This window comes from Anguilla rostrata, chromosome 2 (genome assembly GCF_018555375.3).
Source record: "Anguilla rostrata isolate EN2019 chromosome 2, ASM1855537v3, whole genome shotgun sequence".
NCBI classification, from domain to species: domain Eukaryota; kingdom Metazoa; phylum Chordata; class Actinopteri; order Anguilliformes; family Anguillidae; genus Anguilla; species Anguilla rostrata.
In genome coordinates this window covers 72543036-72562628 of record NC_057934.1, presented here as the reverse complement: position 1 = coordinate 72562628, position 19593 = coordinate 72543036, and the positions used below count along the sequence as shown (strand labels likewise).

The window sequence follows — 19593 nt, the reverse complement described above, 5'->3', positions numbered from 1 at the left end:
ATGCAATCATTACCTTATTTGGGTATTGGCTGGATTCTACATGTTTGGTACTTTTTTAATTGACAAGAATTTAAAAAAAACTGGCCTAACATTGTTTTAACTGCTCCACTGTCATGAGGCTATAGGTATGAATAAACATGAAAGTCTGAGTGTGTGCAAGGCAGATATGATCAACAAAATGGCTGAATCAAGAAATTTCAAACGATGCTAAAGCTTTGATGAAGAGTCCTGACTGATGATTTTATCAAATGCCTGTCAGAAATATAATCAGCAAGGAATACCACAGGAAAGCACTATACTGCACTACCATGCAATAGGAATGGAATGCTACAAAACTACAGATCACAAAAGAATTCACTACAGTGCAAATTTTCACCGAAAAGGTATTGGAAAAGGGCCAATATCAAAATGTATATTTGAGGAGTCAGTACCCTATAGTGGCGCTCTGAGAAGAAGGTCCTGTGGAAACATCCATTTACCCCAAAAAAAAAAAAACTGTTTTTCCACCAGAATAATTTTACTACTGGTGATTTTAGCATGTTAGATCTAAATAAAAAATGTTCAATTGTATTGCTTAAAATTATGTTTTATGTAAATAAGTTCAAACACATGTCATTAATACTTTGATCAAAAACATGTCATATTTTTTACAATTTAGTAATTTTGGTGGAGGACCTGAGTCCAGGCGACTTCATGCATTTCACATTGTAAGCAAACTTCCTACATGGGTTACACTGATTGAGTTTCTGATGTAATGTTCTGATGCTGAAATGAACATAATGAACCATTATGCTTATTCACATTTATGATTTTTCTGGTGTTACTTCAAACAATACTGGGACATTTTAAGCCTTTTTACATGATATGTGAAACAAACATACATATATCCTTCCATCTGAAAGTATTTTTGGTCAATATTTACATTACATTACAGGCATTTAGCAGACGCTCTTATCCAGAGCGACTTACACAACATAGCATTTTACATTGTATCTATTTATACAGCTGGATATATACTGAAGCAATTACAGTTAAGTACCTTGCTCAAGGGTACAACGGCAGTGTCCTTACCCGGGAATCGAACCTGCAACCTTTCGGTTACAAGCCCAGTTCCTTACCCACTGTGCTACACTCCGTCCATTATTTAAAAAATGAAATGATGCAAGACAGACAAAGCTTCCAGAGTGATATAAAGGCTTTACATTTTTAAGAATTTTCAGGCATTCTTCAGAAACAACACAAAGGGAATTTACTTTAAATCACCAGGGTTTTTAAATAAATCACCAGGGGTATTTAATTAGCGAAGTTCTACAACTTAATCTTTTTACATGCTTTCATAAAATACATCCCAAAATGAGAATGTCAGGCTTTTCACCTTTTTCAACTTTCTGACAGTTATTTAAAATAGATTATTTATTTAAAAATTAAGTACATACGAAAGGCTTTTCAACTTTGTGAACTGTCAGGTGCCTACTTAAATGGGGAGACTGGGAAAAACACTTCCCACATTGAATACATTTGTAGGGCTTTTCACCTGTATGAATTCTCAGGTGGTTATTTAATATTGATAGAGTGGAAAAACTCCTCCCACATTGTATACACTTGTAGGGCTTTTCACCTGTATGAAGTCGAAGGTGTGTATTTAAAGCACATTTTGTACGAAAATACTTCCCACACTCAGAACATTTGTAGGGCTTTTCGCCTGTGTGAATCCTGAGGTGTATGTTAAAATCAGAATTTGTACTAAAACACTTTCCACACTGAGGACATTTGTAAGGCTTTTGAGCTGTGTGAATCATGTTGTGGGAATTGAAATCATTTTGTCGGGAGAAACACTTCCCACACTGTTTACACTTGTAGAGGTGTTCATTTGCATGACTTCTCAGATGGCAATTTAAATGACATCGTTGGGAAAAACACTTTTCACACTGAGTACACATGAAGGGCTTTTCACCTGTATGCATAATTTTGTGGCAATTTAAATCATATTCTCGGGAGAAACACTTCCCACACTGTTTGCATTTGTAGGGGTTGTCAGCTGCATGAATTCTCAAATGGCCATTTAAATCACATTGTCGGGCGAAACCCTTCCCACACTGAGCACATTTGTAGGGTTTTTCATCCAGATGAATCACCTTGTGGCTATTCAGCACAGTTTTTTTGGAAAAACACTTGCCACACTGAGCACATTTGTAGGGCCTGTCCCTTGAATGAATCATCTTGTGGCTCTTCAACACAGATTTCTGGGTGAAACACTTGCCACACTGTGTACACCTGTATGGCTTTTCACCTGTATGAATTCTTAGGTGTTTATTTAAATCAGACTTGGTTGTAAAACCCTTATCACACTGTGTACACTTGTATGGCCTCTCACCTGTATGAATTCTGAGGTGTATATTCAAATCAAATTTTGAACGAAAACATTTCTCACACTGTGTACACTTGTACGGCTTTTCACCAGTATGAATTCTTAGGTGTCTATTTAACTCAGATTTGGTTTTAAAACACTTATCACACTGGGAACACTTGCAAGGCTTTCCTCCAGTATGAATTTCACCTTTGTTTCCATGAATTGTGTTGTTTTGAAATAAATTCAAAAGGCTTGGGTTTTTACTTGAAATAATTATCATGGTTTCATTTACCACATTCATCATCAGACAATTTTTGTTGCTATCATTTGTACTTTTCTGGACAATTTCAGTCTGAGTATTTTCATTGTTTAAGTCACAGTGACGATTTAAGCCCCCACATTGGGTAGGATGCTCATGAATTTCTTCATTTTTACAGTTTGGATTTGGCTCTCCTGCATATTGCATTGGTTGAGTCTGGTCTTTGTGATCAACACCAGATCCATTCATCACAGTATTCATGAGATCACTTACTAAACTTTCACTGGATTCACACTTCATTTGATCAGATTTAATATCAACACATTTAATATCCTGCAAGTCACTGATGTGTTCAGCCTGAAGGTATCCTCCATCATCAGTCTCCTTCTTGATTTGGTCAGGATGCAGATGGGTTACATATCCCAGCTCTGTATTGTCAAGGCTCACTGTCTTAAGATCCCCAGTTCGGGTTGAGCCCAGATCAGTTTCTGTTTTAATCAGTGCTGTGTGTGTGTGATGTACATCACTGACCCCGCTGTGTGCTGTAACACACTCTGGCTCCAGTGTGTTGAGTCCCGGTGCAGCACACTCTGTCTCTGACTCTGCCATGTGGACAGACTCCAGTCCACTGAGTTCCTCTTCTTTCGGTCTGATCCTGTGCTGCTCAGTGAGCTCTGGTAGTGTTGTCTCAGTGTCCTGTCTCAGACAGACTCCTGCCTGCATCATACTGCTGCTCAAAGGTGTGCAGAAGTGCAGCTCCTGCAGGGAAACGGGAAGGAATTTAGACCTAATCAAATAGGTCCTACTGCAGCAGCTGACACATTCTTTACACTCTGTAGTCATGCTAAATTCCAATGCCCATTTGTGGGTTCTTTTTAGCAATTCATGAAGTGCTTTAGTGCATGTGCAGTGTTGCAGCTGTGATTGGTTCAGCTTCAGTTGACTGTGAGAATATAAACTTGTGCCCCATAAAACAGAGAAAACCAGTAATTTACAAGACCTTGCACAGCTGAAGACGAGGCGGACTATGGTATGATGACAATTTCCATCAGTCCATCTATTTCCCTGTCTTGGGATGTAGTGTTGCCTTCAGTTTAATTATATTCAATTGACATCATTTGTATCAATGCAATTCACAAAATAAGTTGTCAGCTAACAAAACCCAAGGGCCTGACTTGGAAAACATGATTCAAGAATATGACAGTAATACTACAAATAACAAGGCTGGATTGCCATAATGCACAGGAGATTTGCAGATTTGCTTTGCAGATGTTAGACCAGGATAGTGTTCATTGTTCTCGGCTAGAAATAGCTGTACAAAATAAGTAATTGTACCTTACTGAACCCGTGTTCAGCAGTTGTCTACGATCATGAAAATGCACTTTTGTACGTCGCTTTGGATAAAAGCGTCTGCCAAATGAATGTAATGTAATGTAATGTAATGAGAACTATTAAAGGCTTATATGCAATAAACTTCAGAAAAGCAGTTGTTGCTAGGAAAGGTACATCATGTATATTAGTGGGGTTTATTTTGGTTGAAATTATTTGATTTGGCAAATTTAAAGTTGCTTTGTACACAAGAAGGGCACTTAACAGATAAGTGCTGACCAGCAATATAAAACAATGACAACTAAATAGGGTTTTCTGCACCAGAATGGAAGACAACAGACTAAAATCCAGAACCATCCCAGAAATTCCAAAATGAGTGACAAGCCTTTTTGCATATAGGAATGCAATAAGATACTACAGCAACTACTAAACCACAATAACTTCTTGGCACAAGATGGTGGCGTCCTGAGATTGCTCAGCTCTGGCAATCATTGCTCCTTCTACCAAACTGTAAGCGAAAAAAACAAACTCTGCGTTCCAGCTTTATTATTGCATGATACTATGACAACTATGCTAAATACACAGTTTCTAAGGACCACCATTGTCGTGTAAGTCATCCATTTAGCAGACAATCAGCATGCAGTTTCATCTGAAATTACATCCTAACTAAGTGTGATACATGAAACAATAGCATCTATCTGGGAGTTCATAAAAATATTCTTTCTACACCAACAATTAGTATTCCGTCAAAGCAACAAGATAAACAAAGACAACAATAGCCCGATACCATGTGAAAAACAATGCCCACCCAATAGCAAATTAAATGAGTGAAACTCTTCTGGAATTATACCATGTCATTCTACTATCTATATATGTTATTAAATATACAAGATGCAGTGGTCATTTATTATTCAGAGCTACTGCACATTCCATCAGAACAGCTGCACTGACAACACTCACCAACACTCCTTTCAGACTCCACTTTACAAGCCCATCCCACCCTGCCGCTAACAAAGACATACCAATACACCAATAGCATCATACATGGTAGGCGGTACCTTATAAAATGCAATAAAGGACTGGACACAGGTTTACTTGTTTCACATTCTTTTCTCATTTTAAAACATACAGTGATATGAGTCAGGGCATTCCTGGAAAAATTCACCACTGTTCCAAGGGTTCTCCAGTTGGAGATTATGCCTCTCGTTGTAGTTTCGTGAAGTCCCAGAGCCCTAAAAGTGGCTTTCTAACCCTTTCCAGACTAATCTATTTCAATCACTTTTGTTTCTCGTCTCATCTGGAATTTCCTTTGATCATGGCATAGTGTGATTGTAGAAACTTTATAGTGAGTACTTCACTTCTATATGAGTCAGGTTTAGATTCAACATGACTGGCTGCAATCAAGCCTGGCTGTGTTCAATCAGCAGAATCTAATTATCAATGAAATATGGTTAACTGAGTAACAAAGGGGGCAATTACTTTTTCACATGGGTAATATGGGTGTTTGACCACTTTTTTAATTAAATAAATGAAATATTGTATTACAATATCGGGCATTTACTCTGACATATATCTGAATCCCGATCTTAACAAACATCAGTTAATATAAGTAAATGGACAATGTTTGGTATAAAGCTATTTCTAGATTTGTTTCATAAAAACTCATAGTAAAAATAATTCATTGATCTAAGAACAGAGTGCAACATTCTTAATACAGATTTTTTTTTCAAGTATCTACAGATTCAGAATGTGAGCGTCAAACTATCTGAAATAGAAGAGAGAATAATCTCTTGAACTACAATATAAAATAAAATTTGTGAATTCAATGAGATCTTATCTAAAGGAGATTATTCCTCTTTTCCATCCTTATTAAAGGTTTGGGAAGATCATCTAGGCAAGACTAGATAAAGATACATAGCAAATCATCTGCCTTTTTATGTAATGGGTTTTATTTTTCAATACAGAATTGAAATTTAAATCATTACTCTGGTTGATAAGCTGGGGGAAGATAACAAATCCGTACTGCTAAATATACATACCTGCTACTTCAGTGACAATAGCTCCTAAAGGTGCTATATTTAACTTTTTAACAAAGTCAAATATTTTTTAAAAAGCTAACCCACCCACAGCTCAATGTGCATATTAGCTATAGGCTACACGTTACCTTAAAGGAATACTATGCATCGTATGCTAAGGCATATTTATGATGCACTGCAAATTCAGTCTATGCACTTTTACCTCTATTTGTTAACTTGGCAACCACTTGCGGTGCAACTCGTGAGCCGGTGTCATGCTTTGGGTTGGGATTTGAGTTCTTCCTACTGGACACCAGATGGGGTTTCAAGTTGCTCCTTTACATGGCAATGTTGTGCTTAAAAATGATGCGAGTAAATGCAAAGAACGTGCAACGCAAATGCGGCTAACCCACAGCAGGTCGTTTAAATTAGCCAAATATTTTTAAAGCGAGATTTCTAAATTCTAAAAAGTGTAAGGTTAGGTGTTGTCGTTCCATAGACTGTAAATAAATAAAGTAGAAGCTAGTATTATGCTCATAACACCCGCCCGTCCTTTTTGTGGAAATCCATTATATGGTCACCCTAGGTAAACAAAACTAACTGGACGGTCAAAGCACCGAGATTATATGGGGAAAAATTTACCCCGATAACTCCGTTTAAGCACAATCGTTTATTTAGCGTGATGTAATGCAATTCTCGTGAGGGAAATGATCAAATGTACCTGTCAAAGCTGTGACCTCAGGACATAAAGCGAAGAATGAAGAGTTCAGCAAGAACAGCAGGAGAATCTAACTTCCGGTGTAGTTTCTCGACTGAGCTTCAAAATAAAAGCGCATTTTATGTTTGAAAACTATCCCTCATTTCTGCTCACCGTAATCTTGACGGACAGCGGTTGAATTTTCCTTTTTTTTCATTTTTTCATTGGCAAGAATAAAAATGTTCATTGTTTATTTCATATCTAAACCTCTCTCAACTGACCAAACATCATTTGATGTGCACCCTTGCCTTGGCCCTGTTTGCCTGACAAATATTTAGATATTTCAAACACACAATTTATATTCTTATTAATACTGTCAGAGAAACATTTAAAAATGTCTAAACTGTGCCAGTATTGTTGATAATGATGCTGATGATGATGATTATAAGACTGAATACAGTCACAAGTGACAATAAATGTTAATAATGTCCTTGCAGTTGTAAAAAAAAAAAAAAAAAAAGATATACTGTATGAAGCATTGCATAATGGCCATATTGCTCAAAGATAACAAAGAATTAAAAACACAATCTTGTAATTCGTATTTAAAAAAAACAACTCAAACACATATCATTGCTGATATTTAATTTCCATAATTTAAGAAATCAATCGTATAAACATTTTCCAATGATGGTAAATTACTCCTGAGAGTGCAAAAGTGAAATTAACTCATCTGAAGGTAAACAGAATCAGACGAGTTTAAGTCAATGCATTTTAAAATAAAATTCCTTAATAAAAGGAGCTGTAAGTACCATGGACTACAAAAGACCAACAAATTACAAAAACAATACGTCCACCTCACAGGGACTCATTTAACCATGCCTACTTCCACAGCTTTCCTGTTACAGTATTAGCTTTACTGTAAAACATGAAACGCGCAAACTTCAATAAAAGGGAGTTTGGAGTTGTTTCACGCTCTTTGTTCCATTTTCCTCTCCCTGGCCTCTCGCACAGGCTAGGAAGAGTTCGCTAAGACTGCAACGGAGCAAGGCGCGTATATCCTCGGCTACCGGCCACGGGAGGAACGAGGCGCTCCGAAGCGCTCTTAACATGGTTAGCGGTGATCGCAGAACCAGGAGAGCCACGCACGACCGACGCATCGCGCCCTTTTTACAGTCTCTGATCCTGCCTAGCAAGTCCCACGAGGCAAGCGACCTGCGACAATGATCAGCTGCGTGTTTTAGAACAAGAAAAGAGCAAACGGCTTGCTTAGCATGTGAAATGCACAAAATCTCTATGGTTAAGAGCCTCTGCCAAATGCCAAAATTATTTTTGAGGAAAGTGTTCATTATATTTGAATAAACGTATTGACAAATATTTTAAATAATATTTCTCTTAATATTATTCACCGTTATAATTTTACAAATGCAATTAAACTGTTTAAATCTAACATTCTAAAATCACCTTTATTGTGGCCGTGTTCTTTCTCATCCTACTCCCGTGATTAAGTTCAACTGCCTTCATTTAAACTTAATGATATATATAGTCTGTCCCATTTTAGAGTTTTACATATTCTGATGAAGACCTGACACTATGGTCAGTGGTTTTACAGAGATGGATTAAATAAAATCTAACTATTTTTACTGGGTCCAAGAGTTGTGACTGTTTATTGATCTTATCAAAGAAGGCTCTATTTTTTGCCATTTTTCTAATAAGTTTTCATGTCAAAATAGTAGTGAATTCTTTTGTGACATGCAGTTTTGTTGCAAACCTTTCCTGTTGCCTTGAAGTGCATTATATTGTTCTCCTGTGGTATTCCTTGCTGACTGTATTTTGGACAGACAGACATGACATGACACAAAGGTACCCAACAAGACTTACACCTAAGAAAATGTACAAACATCAAATGGGGAATGAGATAGAGGTGTAACAGTAATTAAAAGTAGAGAAGAGGTTAAAAGCAGGAGCATACTTCAGTCACATGTCATGAATTGCATGTTTAAAGTCCACAATTGAAATTAAGTTTAAAAGTCTTTTGCAGATTGTTCCAAATATAAGGTGCAAAATATCTGAAACCCATTTTAACAAATTTAGTATTGGGACGAGGGACTTTAAAGAGTATCACGTCCCTAGAGCGGACGTGATAACTGTGAATTTCTAATTAGCAGACAGCTGAGGTAGGAAGGGAGTAAACCGATTATTGCTTTGAAGATGAATATGTACCAGTGGATCAATCTGTGCAGATGTAAAGAAGTTAACCCAGACCATTCATATAGGAGACAATGATGGGTTAAGAATTTTGCACCTGTAATAAAGCGTAAAGCGTTATGGTAAACCACATCCAAGGCATGTAAAGCAGAAGAGGAAGCATGCATATAAAGTATGTCTCCATAATCTAAAACAGGTTTAAAAAAGTAGCTGTGATGAGTCTCCTCTTGATTTTGTAACTAAAACAAAATTTATTGCTAAAATAGAACCCCAACTTTGATCTCAGTTCCTTAATTAATTTATCGATATGCAATTTAAAACTAAGCTTATCATCAAGCCAGATTCCAAGGTAATAACAGTAACTAATATGCCAATCATGGTGGACATGTGGCTGTTAAACCAAATTGTTTAAATGTTTTCTAAAAACTCATCTCATGCGATTACTAGAGATTCTTAAGAATTTATCTTCAGAATGTGCCAGTGTCCTGGCTAAATTCCCAAACTGGCTCTCTCAACCTGCCGCCTAATCATCCCCTGCCATACTTCACATTGGTGGGTCAGGTTCCCCCTCATCTCTGTAAAACACATCTGATGAAAAAGACATTTCCAACATACAAAAATGCCAAGTTACTCACACATACAAAGCACTGTCTATAAGTCATTGCTTCAAATCTAGGCCTGACATTAAAAGCATTGAGAAATAATTGGGCAACGATACATGGAACAATATTGACTATCTTAGCTCACACAAATGAAACAAGCTGTATTCCAAAGCAATGCTACCAAATGCCTAAATTATTTCAACTACCTTGGCCGTGTTGTTTTTTTTTTTTTTTTTTTTTTTTTTTTTACTTTATGGTTTTGTTTAATCAACCAGCAGAGGAAAGTAATACGCCTCGAAGCATAGACATATATCTTCTTCTTCTGGTTTTACGGCGGTTGTCGTATGAAAGCCGGAAATCGCCGTATGAATGCCGGAAATCGCCCAAGAAATCGCAATCTGAGGGGTACTTTAGAAACTTAAAATGTGCTTTGTTTTAAATCTCGTTCGAGAAACTGCAGGGGAAGTTGAATTCTGGCGAACTTCTATTGATGCACAGCGCTCAATCTGTACTACGATTTTTGATTCCCACAAATTTAACACAAACGCTGTCGAGAATTATATTTTATTAAGTGAAACAAACGATAGAATTTAAGTAATCTGAGTCATCAACGAATATGGTAAGTTTTCCCTATAATCTTGATGATTTTACAGTTCTGTTAGTTTTGGTTACTAGCAGGCGTCCAATCGGGTGCACTTTTCATTCATTAATGTTTCCACAAGATATGTTTGTTAATTTGGCAGTAGCTGCTAAAAAGTACGTGATTGTTCTTCTCTTCGTGAGATGGTCAGTAAGATTACAATGAATTTAAGATATCGCTGAACAACGACTGCACTGGCGTCACCCTGTATGACCCAACTGTTAACTAAATGGGAACGTGAAAATCGTGGAAATGTGCCGAACCGGGTTGTATCACCTGTATTGTCGTTTTTATGTATATACAGGATATAGGTTTTACCTCCAGTTACTTAGAATCTCGATAGTTAGGCTATACTCGCTGGTAGACGCTCAAGGAACGGTTTACATGAACTGAATTATTTGCGTGGTGGAAAATAATTAATTGTCATAAGGAATTGCCACAGTTAATTTTAACCTGGTAAGCTGGCTAGAAAGTAATAAATGCATTGTTAGCTAACTTGAGTAGGATTGTAAGCATCAAATAACCTTGATTGTAAGGCTAGCTTTGCTTGTTAGCTACCTACCGATGTTTTCTTGCAAGTCGTGTTTTGATTTTGAACGAATTCAACTGAACAAAACCACAATAATTTTAACCTGAAAAGCTGGCTAGAAAGAAATTAATTTATTATTAATTTTAGCTGGAACGTTTGTCATTAGAACAAGTTTGATTTCTTGCTAGTTGCTTGCTAGCTAACATGAGTAGGATTGCAAGCATCATTTATCGTTTATGATGGCTACCTTTGCTTGTTAACTAGCTACCAATGTGTTCTTGCAACATTAAATTTGTGTTTTGATTTATTATTTTAATACATAACATTAAATGTCCAAATTGCCCCAAATCGTTTCAGGCTAACTATTTGCTTTCTAGCTATAGTAAATTGTAAAATTATTGTAGTTATGTTCAGTTTAATTCCTTTAAAATCAAAATTCGTTCAAAAGCTCCCCCGTTTACTTCTATGTGTTGTCAGGCCAGTCTTGCCTGGACTAATATGGCAGCCACGTTGACGTATCGCAGCAAAGGGCCGAAGCGGCCAATGCGGCGTCTGTGTAGCCTGTATATGTCTACGTGATAAGAGCTGTTCGAATTCTTTAAAAGACTAAGGAAGCACTGAAACAAATTTCCTATCTTATCTACTTTAGCATAGGGTACACTGGACCGTCTTTTACGAAAGGAAAGGAGATAATGCTATCCCACAATTCCTTACGGCAGCAACATTTAAAGCGAAGCACCATTCGGCCGTTCACGAAAACAAACGATCAACATGACTGAGTTGTGTGGTGGTTCTTAAGCTATTGTATGCATAGGCTTATAATCACATCATAATCATATTAACCATAACACAATCTGTCTTAAGAAAAAGGGATATGAGACGTTTTTAGCCAGATTATGTTTTTAATTCAACATGTTTGAAACTTATGAATGATGATATGTACAGTAAATTTGTAGGCCTGTTATGCCTATCTTGCATTAAATTAATTATTTTCATACAATCATACTAATTGGGATTCATGTCGATAAATATGAGTGGACAGGAGGGTGAGCGTGAGCAACCATTCTCAATGTGACAATCATTTTGTTTCAGTTTTGTGACTGGTAGCCTATATTCCTTTTTTATTTCAATTCCGACCTTGGTAATGAAGTAACATTTTTACCCGGGTTGTCCACGTTTATATAGCCTGCGTGAAACAACACGGTAAGAACGCATGGGGCGAAGTATCTAAGATGCGCTTTTAGTAGTCCATCTTAGGAACATTGTAGTTTTACCAAGGCAGACCCACGTCAATAACATCCGCCGTTGCATAATCACATAGCCTACTGTAAGTGCAGTCGGATTCTCTTGACACCGCGGTTGTCTTTTCCTAAGTCCTTTTGAATTCTCCTTAACATCTTTCCTTAACCTCATGACGTTTTCCATCGAGATCAAGGAAATGTGATTAGGAAAAGACAGGACATAATTTTTTTTTGACTATTCGGACGCAGCCCTGGTTCCCCCCACCTCATAATTCAAGAGTGGCCCCTGTGGTCAGTAAGGCATCTGCAGGACTGTAAAGAATGTAAGGAATGTGTCGGCTGCTGCAGTAAGGCCTGTTTGATTAGGACTAAATCCCTTCCCCCGTTTCCCTCCAGGAGCTGCATGTCTGCACACCTCTGAGTATGATGCAGGCAGGAGTCTGAGAAAGGACACTGAGACAACACTACCAGAGCTCACTGAGCAGCACAGGATCAGACAGAAAGAAGAGGAACTCAGTGGACTGGAGTCTGTACACATGGCAGAGTCAGAGACAGAGTATGCTGCACCAGGACTCAACACACTGGAGCCAGAGTGTGTTACAGCACACAGTGGGGTCAGTGATGTACACCACACACACACTTTACTGATAAAAACAGAAACTGATCTGGGCTCCACCCACACTGGAGAGCTTAAGACAGAGAGCCTCGACTATACAGAGCTGGGATATCTAGCCCATCTGCATTATGACCAAATCAAAGCAGAGGCTGAAGACGGAGGATACCTTAAACCTAACAATTTCAGTGACTTGCAGGATATTAAATGTGTTCTTATTAAATCTAATCAAGTGAAGTGTGAATCCAGTGAACGTTCAGTGAGTGATCTCATGAACACTGTGATGAGTGGAGTTGGTGTTGATCGTAAAGACATGACTGAATCATGGCAATGTGCTTGGGAACCAAGCCCAAAGTGTAAAAAAGAAGCGATTCATGATCTGTTGACCCAATGTGAAGACTTAAATCATCACTTTGACAGAAATAATGACAATGCTGAACCGAAAATTGTCAGGAAAAGTAGAAAGGGTAATTTGAATTTCTTTCAAAACGAGACAATTCCCAGAAATAGAGGTAAAATTAAAACTGGTGAAAAGCCGTACAAGTGTACACATTGTGGGAAGTGCTTTCACCAAATGTGTTTTTTAATTAGGCATCAGAGAATTCATACGGGTGAAAAGCCTTTCAAATGTACTCAGTGTGGAAAGTGCTTTTCCCAGAAAAGTACTTTAAATTGCCACAATAAGATTCATACAGGAGACAAGCCTCACAAGTGTGCACATTGTAATAAGTGTTATAGATCCAAGTCTTGTTTAAAGAAACACCTAAGAATTCATACAGATAAAAAGCCATACAGGTGTGCACAGTGTGGTAAGTGTTTTCCTACAAAAACTCAATTGAAAATACACCATAGAAATCATACAGGTGAAAAGCTCTACAAGTGTACTCATTGTGAGAAGAGTTTCACCCGAAGATATGATTTAAATCGTCATCTGAGAATTCATACAGCTGAATATCCCTACAACTGTGGACTGTGTGGGAAGTATTTTTCCCAACTAAATGATTTAAGTATCCATTGCAAAATCCATGCAAGTGAAAAGCCTTACAAATGTATTCAGTGTGAGAAAAGTTTTTCCCAATCATCTCATTTACGTAGCCACCAGAGGATTCATTCAGGTGAAAAGCCCTACATATGTACACAGTGTGGGAGGTGTTTTTCTCAATCATCTCATTTAAATAGGCACAATAAAATTCACACAGGTGAAAAGTCCTATAAATGTACTCATTGTGAGAAGAGTTTCTCCCGAAAATATGATTTAAATCGTCATCTGAGAATTCATACAGTTGAATACCCCTACAACTGTGAACTGTGTGGGAAGTATTTTGATACAATGTCTTATTTAGATATACACCTGAGAATGCATACAGGTGAAAAGCCCTACAAATGTATTCAGTGTGGAAAGTGTTTTACCCAATCATCTAATTTACGTAGCCACCAGAGGATTCATTCAAGTGAAAAGCCCTACATATGTGCACAGTGTGGGAAGGGTTTTCATGCAAAGTCTTATTTAGATATACACCTGAGAATTCATACAGGTGAAAAACCCCACAAATGTATTCAGTGTGGAAAGTGTTTTTCCCAGTCATGTCATTTACGTAGCCACCAGAGGATTCATTCAGGTCAAAAGCCCTACATGTGTACACAGTGTGGGAAGCATTTTGATACAAAGTCTTATTTAGATATACACCTGAGAATTCATACAGGTGAAAAGCCCCACAAATGTATTCAGTGTGGAAAGTGTTTTTCCCAATCATCTCATTTATATAGCCACCAGAGGATTCATACAGGTGAAAAGCCCTACAATTGTACACAGTGTGGGAAGTGTTTTTCCCAATCATCTCATTTAAGTAGGCATCTGAGAATTCATAAAGTTGAATAGTCTTTTGCGTATACCTAGTTGACCCCCAGAAAGTTGAAAAGTAAAACTCCTTTCTTAATGTGGGAAGTATTTTATGAAAGCATACTTTGCAAAAGATTTTGTGTAATAAGTGTTTCCAATGTGTTTTTTTTTTGCTTTTTTTTATTTTTTTAAAGCTGGTATTTCTACCAAAATCTCTTCATGTTGTTTTAGAAAGGAATTATTTGAAATGATAAGCATTATATGTACTCTGTGGAAGGTTTGTCACTCTTGCATCATTTAAATCTTGACCAAAAACACTTTCAGATATTTTCAGGAAGGATGTGCAAGTTTTTTAATTGTAGAAATGTGAGAAATAGTGAGCACAGTGGTTTGATAAGTTTCATTTCATATGTTCATTTCATAAAATTTAGAGACCGACATTTGAAAACAATGTATGGGGCAAACTGGGGTCCGATTGTCCTTCAGTTCCAAGTGCTTGTGACCATTTTATTCTTTAGAAATTATTTTGTTTGTAGTCCAACAGGTGATACATTCTGATGATGAAACTGACACTAGTGTAATTTGTTTGAAAGAAGCTATTTGAAAACTTGTTGGATGTAATGAAGAAACGGGGTAATGAATAGCTCAGGGCGACAGTTCAGGAGGTAAGACTGATTGTTTGGCAGTCGGAGGGTTGCCGGTTCAAACCCCGCCCTGGGTGTGTCGAAGTGTCCTTGAGCAAGACACCTAACCCCTAACTGCTCTGGTGAATGAGAGGCATCAATTGTAAAGCGCTATATAAATGCAGTCCATTTACCATATTGGATACTTGTATTCTGAAAATGATCTTGACTGTACTGGCCTTTCAGTTCTGTTTCTGTTGATGTAGAACCTGCTTGTTGCATATGAATTGTTTACAAAATAATTTTACATTGTGAATATGCACATAGCAAGGCCTGTATGCTTTATAAATGTCTGGATGAACTCTTTCACTGTTCAATGTCCTTCACTGTGTCATTGTTTTCCCCTTTACTACCCAGTTTGTAAATGTAGTTACCTGTTGCACATTAACACTAATTGTGCAAGAAATAAATTTTACTCATGGGGTGTGGATTGCCCTAATCATTTGAAATAATTTCAGTTTGTCTGAACATGTGAACTTAGGGGGAAAAAAGTTCACTTATCCAAAAATAAATAACTAACTAATGTGAAAAGCATGGTGCAACCTGTGGTTTTTAAACTGAATCAGATAACCATTTTGTAAAACTCATCTCATTCAATTACAAGACATTCTGAATAATCCATTTTATGATTCTGTTATTAAGTTAGAATTTCGTCTTGGAATATTTTTCAAGAGCAGATTTTTAGTCCCTGATAGGCAAATCTGGGCAGATACTGGGCTAGTATTTCAAGCAAATGTAAAGGCAAAAGGTGATCTGAAGTGATACAATCCAAATTACCGTATTCCTAGGGGATATGTTCTACGGATGTAACATTGTAATGTAATGTAGGCCTAATGATCCAATAAAATTACATTGTAATGTAATTATAGCTAACTTTATTTAGCGACATCACTTAATGTTAACACATTGATCATCTCATAGAGAATCAATGTTGAACCAGTACAAAGTTTTATGAATGAATTCTACAATCAAGTGCGTTTAGCAGCTGATATCATAGGCTACTAACAAAGGAATGTGGAAGTATACTCTCATGAGCAAACATTAGTGAATGGTAAAACTGTTAAAGTTTTAATATATCGGGGGAAAAAACGTATCCAACTTCCTTTATCTCAATTACTTCAACTGAGTGGTTTAACTTGATGTAGCTAAAAGTAATTCTCGATGGGGCGACATAGCTCAGGAGGTAAGACCGATTGTCTGGCAGTCGGAGGGTTGCCGGTTCAAACCCCACCCTGGGCGTGTCGAAGTGTCCTTGAGCAAGACACCTAACCCCTAACTGCTCTGGCGAATGAGAGGCATCAATTGTAAAGCGCTTTGGATAAAAGCGCTATATAAATGCAGTCCATTTACCATTTACCAACTAGCAGTGGCGTAGGTTTCGTTTGAACATTGGGGGGGACCCAAGCGGCCAAAACCAGACTTCGTTTTTGAAGCTCATTTCCTGGTCTTCTTGTTCCTGGTTTCTCACTAGCGCCACTGCGGTTGGCTCCAGTATAGGTGTTTTCATATCCATTTCCATGCAAGTCTACGGTATGCGGTCAAATTACAAAATCAATCATTTTTTCTCACAAGAACAAACAGTCACAATATGTGTATTTTATTCGTCTTATGACTGTCTATGGGTCGATTTCATGATTTATTGTGTCATTTGGGCACTTATAATATTTGTTGTGGACCAATGACGTTTGCGTCACTTCCTGATCACTGCGTAGGACTAAGCTACAGTAGGGGCTACAGTGTATGGTCACTGGGGTGGGAGGTGGCGCCTCTTGGCCTTGACATTGCAGCACCGACTCATCTACCTGTGCGAAGTCAGAAAATGCAGGCATCTCATTTCGTAGTGATTTCATTATGGCGTGTGCTATTTACAGCTGCACTAGACGACCATAAAATAATCCTCCTCTTAAGTTTTCAGTAGCCAAGTCATATTTACTATTTCCTTTCGCCTATTTAACCAAATAATTAGTTGGCACAAAGCGTAATCAGCTAACGCGTATTTGCTATATTTGGTAGTCCTGTAGCCTAGGCTAAAACAGTTCGCAACTTCGGCTACCAAGCAATTTGACTAGCTAACCCTAACCGGCAAATATTCAATCTGTCAAACGTGTTTGACGGCTTGTCGGTCGTGTACATTACCTAAATGTCTATGGGCCATGCTTCACGGATGTGACAAAGCTACTATAAGCCCGATTTTGGGATAAACACTGCAAACTTTCATGTTTCACGAAGCGAATTACGAGGCTTAAGGTTTATTTGCTGGATAACATACAACACACGATGAAATCACACAGAATTTAACAAACAAAAAAAAAACATTAAGACTGGCATTTAGAAAGGAACGTGTTTTAGCATTTAAGAGACTGACAAGAGCATTTAAGCCAATGGTTCTCAGAATCGGCCCTGGGGGCTCCTTGCGTATATTGGCTTTTCTCCATTGGTTTTGATGATCTATAAGAACAAATAATAATACTTAGAAATTCAATGTAGGCTACATTATTTTTGTCTTCATGCACCAGGTGGAAAGCTCTACAAAGTGCGTTGTCATTTACACGCCTGCAGATCAGTTATTAAAATACTTGGTAGATTTGTAAAAGTGACTTGCGAACGATCGGTCAGCTAGCGTCACCCAGCAAGTGAACACCACAAACGGCGATGGAGTATCAGTTACTGGCTGATTAGCCGACTGTGGCTAAAACCTACGGAACATTTGAGCGTCAAACAATTCATTTCCTGCATTCTGGTGTATTTTTATGCACCAATTTGTGCCTTTTCTGCATCAATTTATGGTGGAAATGTAAAGGAAAACACAAAATTCAGGGGGACAAATGCTCATGTTCTAAATATTGAGGGGGAGCTAACGTTAAAATAGATATCGATAGCTAAAACAAACTTGTGTTTTTACAAGACGTGTCCATAACGCTACACAAAACATTGGCTAAAATACTAACACTGCAACATGGGGAGTCACGTTAATTCCCTGCTTAGCAACCGAGTGCAGCTCTCGCCAGGTAGTTTTCTAGGTTCTGTGAACATCACATTCAGACAGTGTACAGACAGATATTAACTAGCTAGCTACGTATCATACTATCAGATATCACAGTTCATTCGTTGACAACTAGCTAGCTAACATTGACGTTAGCTGGCATATTGATAGGTAACGTTACAAATATAAGATTACCGTTCTTTCCAACCGCTGTGAGTAGGATAACTGACTTTAGCTGACGTTGTCATAAAAGTTTTCCCGACCGTGAAAACCATAGACATGTAGCCTATATTTGGTTATGCTGAAAACTGCCCGGCTTGTTCACATTTTAGACACATGCGCGTGGGTAAATCTATCGCTGTTTCGGTCACAGAACTTTCGACACAAGCAAAATCGGAAGCGTTATCCTAAAATTTCTTCTTACCATTCTTATTTCTATAAGAATTATGGGAAGTGAAGTCCATAGTGTAATCGGCTTGAGCAATCACCTCCAGCTGTTTACTACATATCCCATTTGTGCTTTCGCAAGCTCAAACTTCTCGCGGCCAAGGGCGTAAACCATTGCTACTGCGTGTTACACGGGAGAGGGATCAGTCATGGTTGGGGGGGACAATTCGAATCGAATTCGAATATATATGTATATATTAATGTGTGTGTGTGTCTCTATGAGTTTTACCGTTTTCAAAGTCCCCGTCGCTACGTGAAACAAAAACAACCTCCTATCTAGCAACCTAGACGCTACAAATGGCTAGTTTTGACGAAGATTTGGATCGTGCAATACGGAAGGCCTGCTTGGTTCTTTCGGTCAATGATTGTAAAGATATACAAAGAATATGTTTACAACATTTGCTGTCTAACAGGGACGTTCTTGCATGTTTGCCCACCGGTCATGGAAAAAGTTTCATACACCAAGCTTGTCCTATTGTCTGCAGTGAGCTAGCGAGGTTAAACACAGAGACCTAGCGTGAAAATGCCATGGTTTTGGTAGTGTCCCCCCTTGGTCGCGATAACAGAGGACCAGGTGAAAACCCTGCAGTCAAGGGGTAGCAGTAGCGTACGCCGGGCAAGATCCAACCCACAGACGAGAAAATAGCTGCTGGCTAGTACTCCATTACAACACTTTTGCGAGGGCACCGTCGCTGCATCCTGGGCTTAGCGCCGCCCAAGTTTGTTTTAAAGAAATACAAACAAGCCGGAGCGTTTTTCCCCTATACCAGAATGATAATGGATATGTCCACACTTCGTTTCTGAAAGGTCTGGCTATGCGAGGCTACATAGGGTGAGTTAAACAACGGGGTATGAAACAATGTAAGGTAACCGTAAACTGAATTGAACTTCCGGTGCATTTTCTGGTCCGAGCTTCAAAATAAGAGCACATTGTATTTTTAAAACTTCTCCTAAGTTAAGACTTCAGAGCTGCAGTAACTGGAATAATTTTACCCCTAATTGCTATACCCAGTATTTATGAACATTCCCCCATTGGAATGGCATTGGCTGATTTACATGGCAAAAAGATGAATATTTCTGCTCATATAATGATAATTTTTCCAGCCCAAAAACCACCTGCGTTACAATAACAATATTGTAACAATAAAATCTTATTGTAA

The 19593-nt window shown here is 38.0% G+C and overlaps 4 protein-coding genes across 7 annotated transcripts in view; 3 read left to right on the top strand and 1 right to left on the bottom strand.

Annotated features, from left to right (window-relative positions):
• LOC135249365 (deleted in malignant brain tumors 1 protein-like) overlaps positions 1-19593 on the top strand; it is a 197638-nt gene that overhangs the window by 102498 nt on the left and 75547 nt on the right. The gene's annotated exons all lie outside the window — the stretch shown is intronic.
• Positions 788-19558, bottom strand: LOC135249398 (zinc finger protein ZFP2-like). Of its 3 annotated transcripts, none has more exons than XM_064325010.1 (2): positions 18411-19558; positions 788-3368 (listed from the first exon to the last, which is right to left on the bottom strand). In XM_064325010.1, exons 1-2 carry the CDS (start codon positions 18411-18413, stop codon positions 1425-1427), a joined length of 1947 nt encoding a protein of 648 aa, XP_064181080.1. In that variant the 5' UTR covers positions 18414-19558; the 3' UTR covers positions 788-1424. The 3 variants fall into 3 exon arrangements, with proteins under 3 accessions (XP_064181080.1, XP_064181081.1, XP_064181082.1); XM_064325011.1 differs by lacking the exon at positions 18411-19558 and adding an exon at positions 6675-6752; XM_064325012.1 differs by lacking the exon at positions 18411-19558 and adding an exon at positions 6596-6681.
• Positions 9939-17464, top strand: LOC135249397 (zinc finger protein 883-like). Its single transcript, XM_064325009.1, has 2 exons — positions 9939-10076; positions 12264-17464. Exon 2 carries the CDS (start codon positions 12404-12406, stop codon positions 14357-14359), a length of 1956 nt encoding a protein of 651 aa, XP_064181079.1. The 5' UTR covers positions 9939-10076; positions 12264-12403; the 3' UTR covers positions 14360-17464.
• Positions 9969-19593, top strand: part of LOC135249413 (zinc finger protein ZFP2-like) — a 144586-nt gene continuing 134961 nt past the window's right edge. For both annotated transcript variants that reach the window (XR_010328670.1, XM_064325038.1), the window contains exon 1: positions 9969-10076. Coding sequence is in view for 1 of the 2 variants with exons in the window: in XM_064325038.1 (XP_064181108.1) it covers positions 10074-10076 (3 nt within the window). In the remaining variant the exon portion in view is untranslated. The remainder of the gene's footprint in view (positions 10077-19593) is intronic.

What these genes read in the sequence shown, in the direction of transcription:
- LOC135249397 (XM_064325009.1), top strand. Translation starts at nt 12,404, where the DNA reads ATGGCAGAGTCAGAGACAGAGTATGCTGCACCAGGACTCAACACACTG.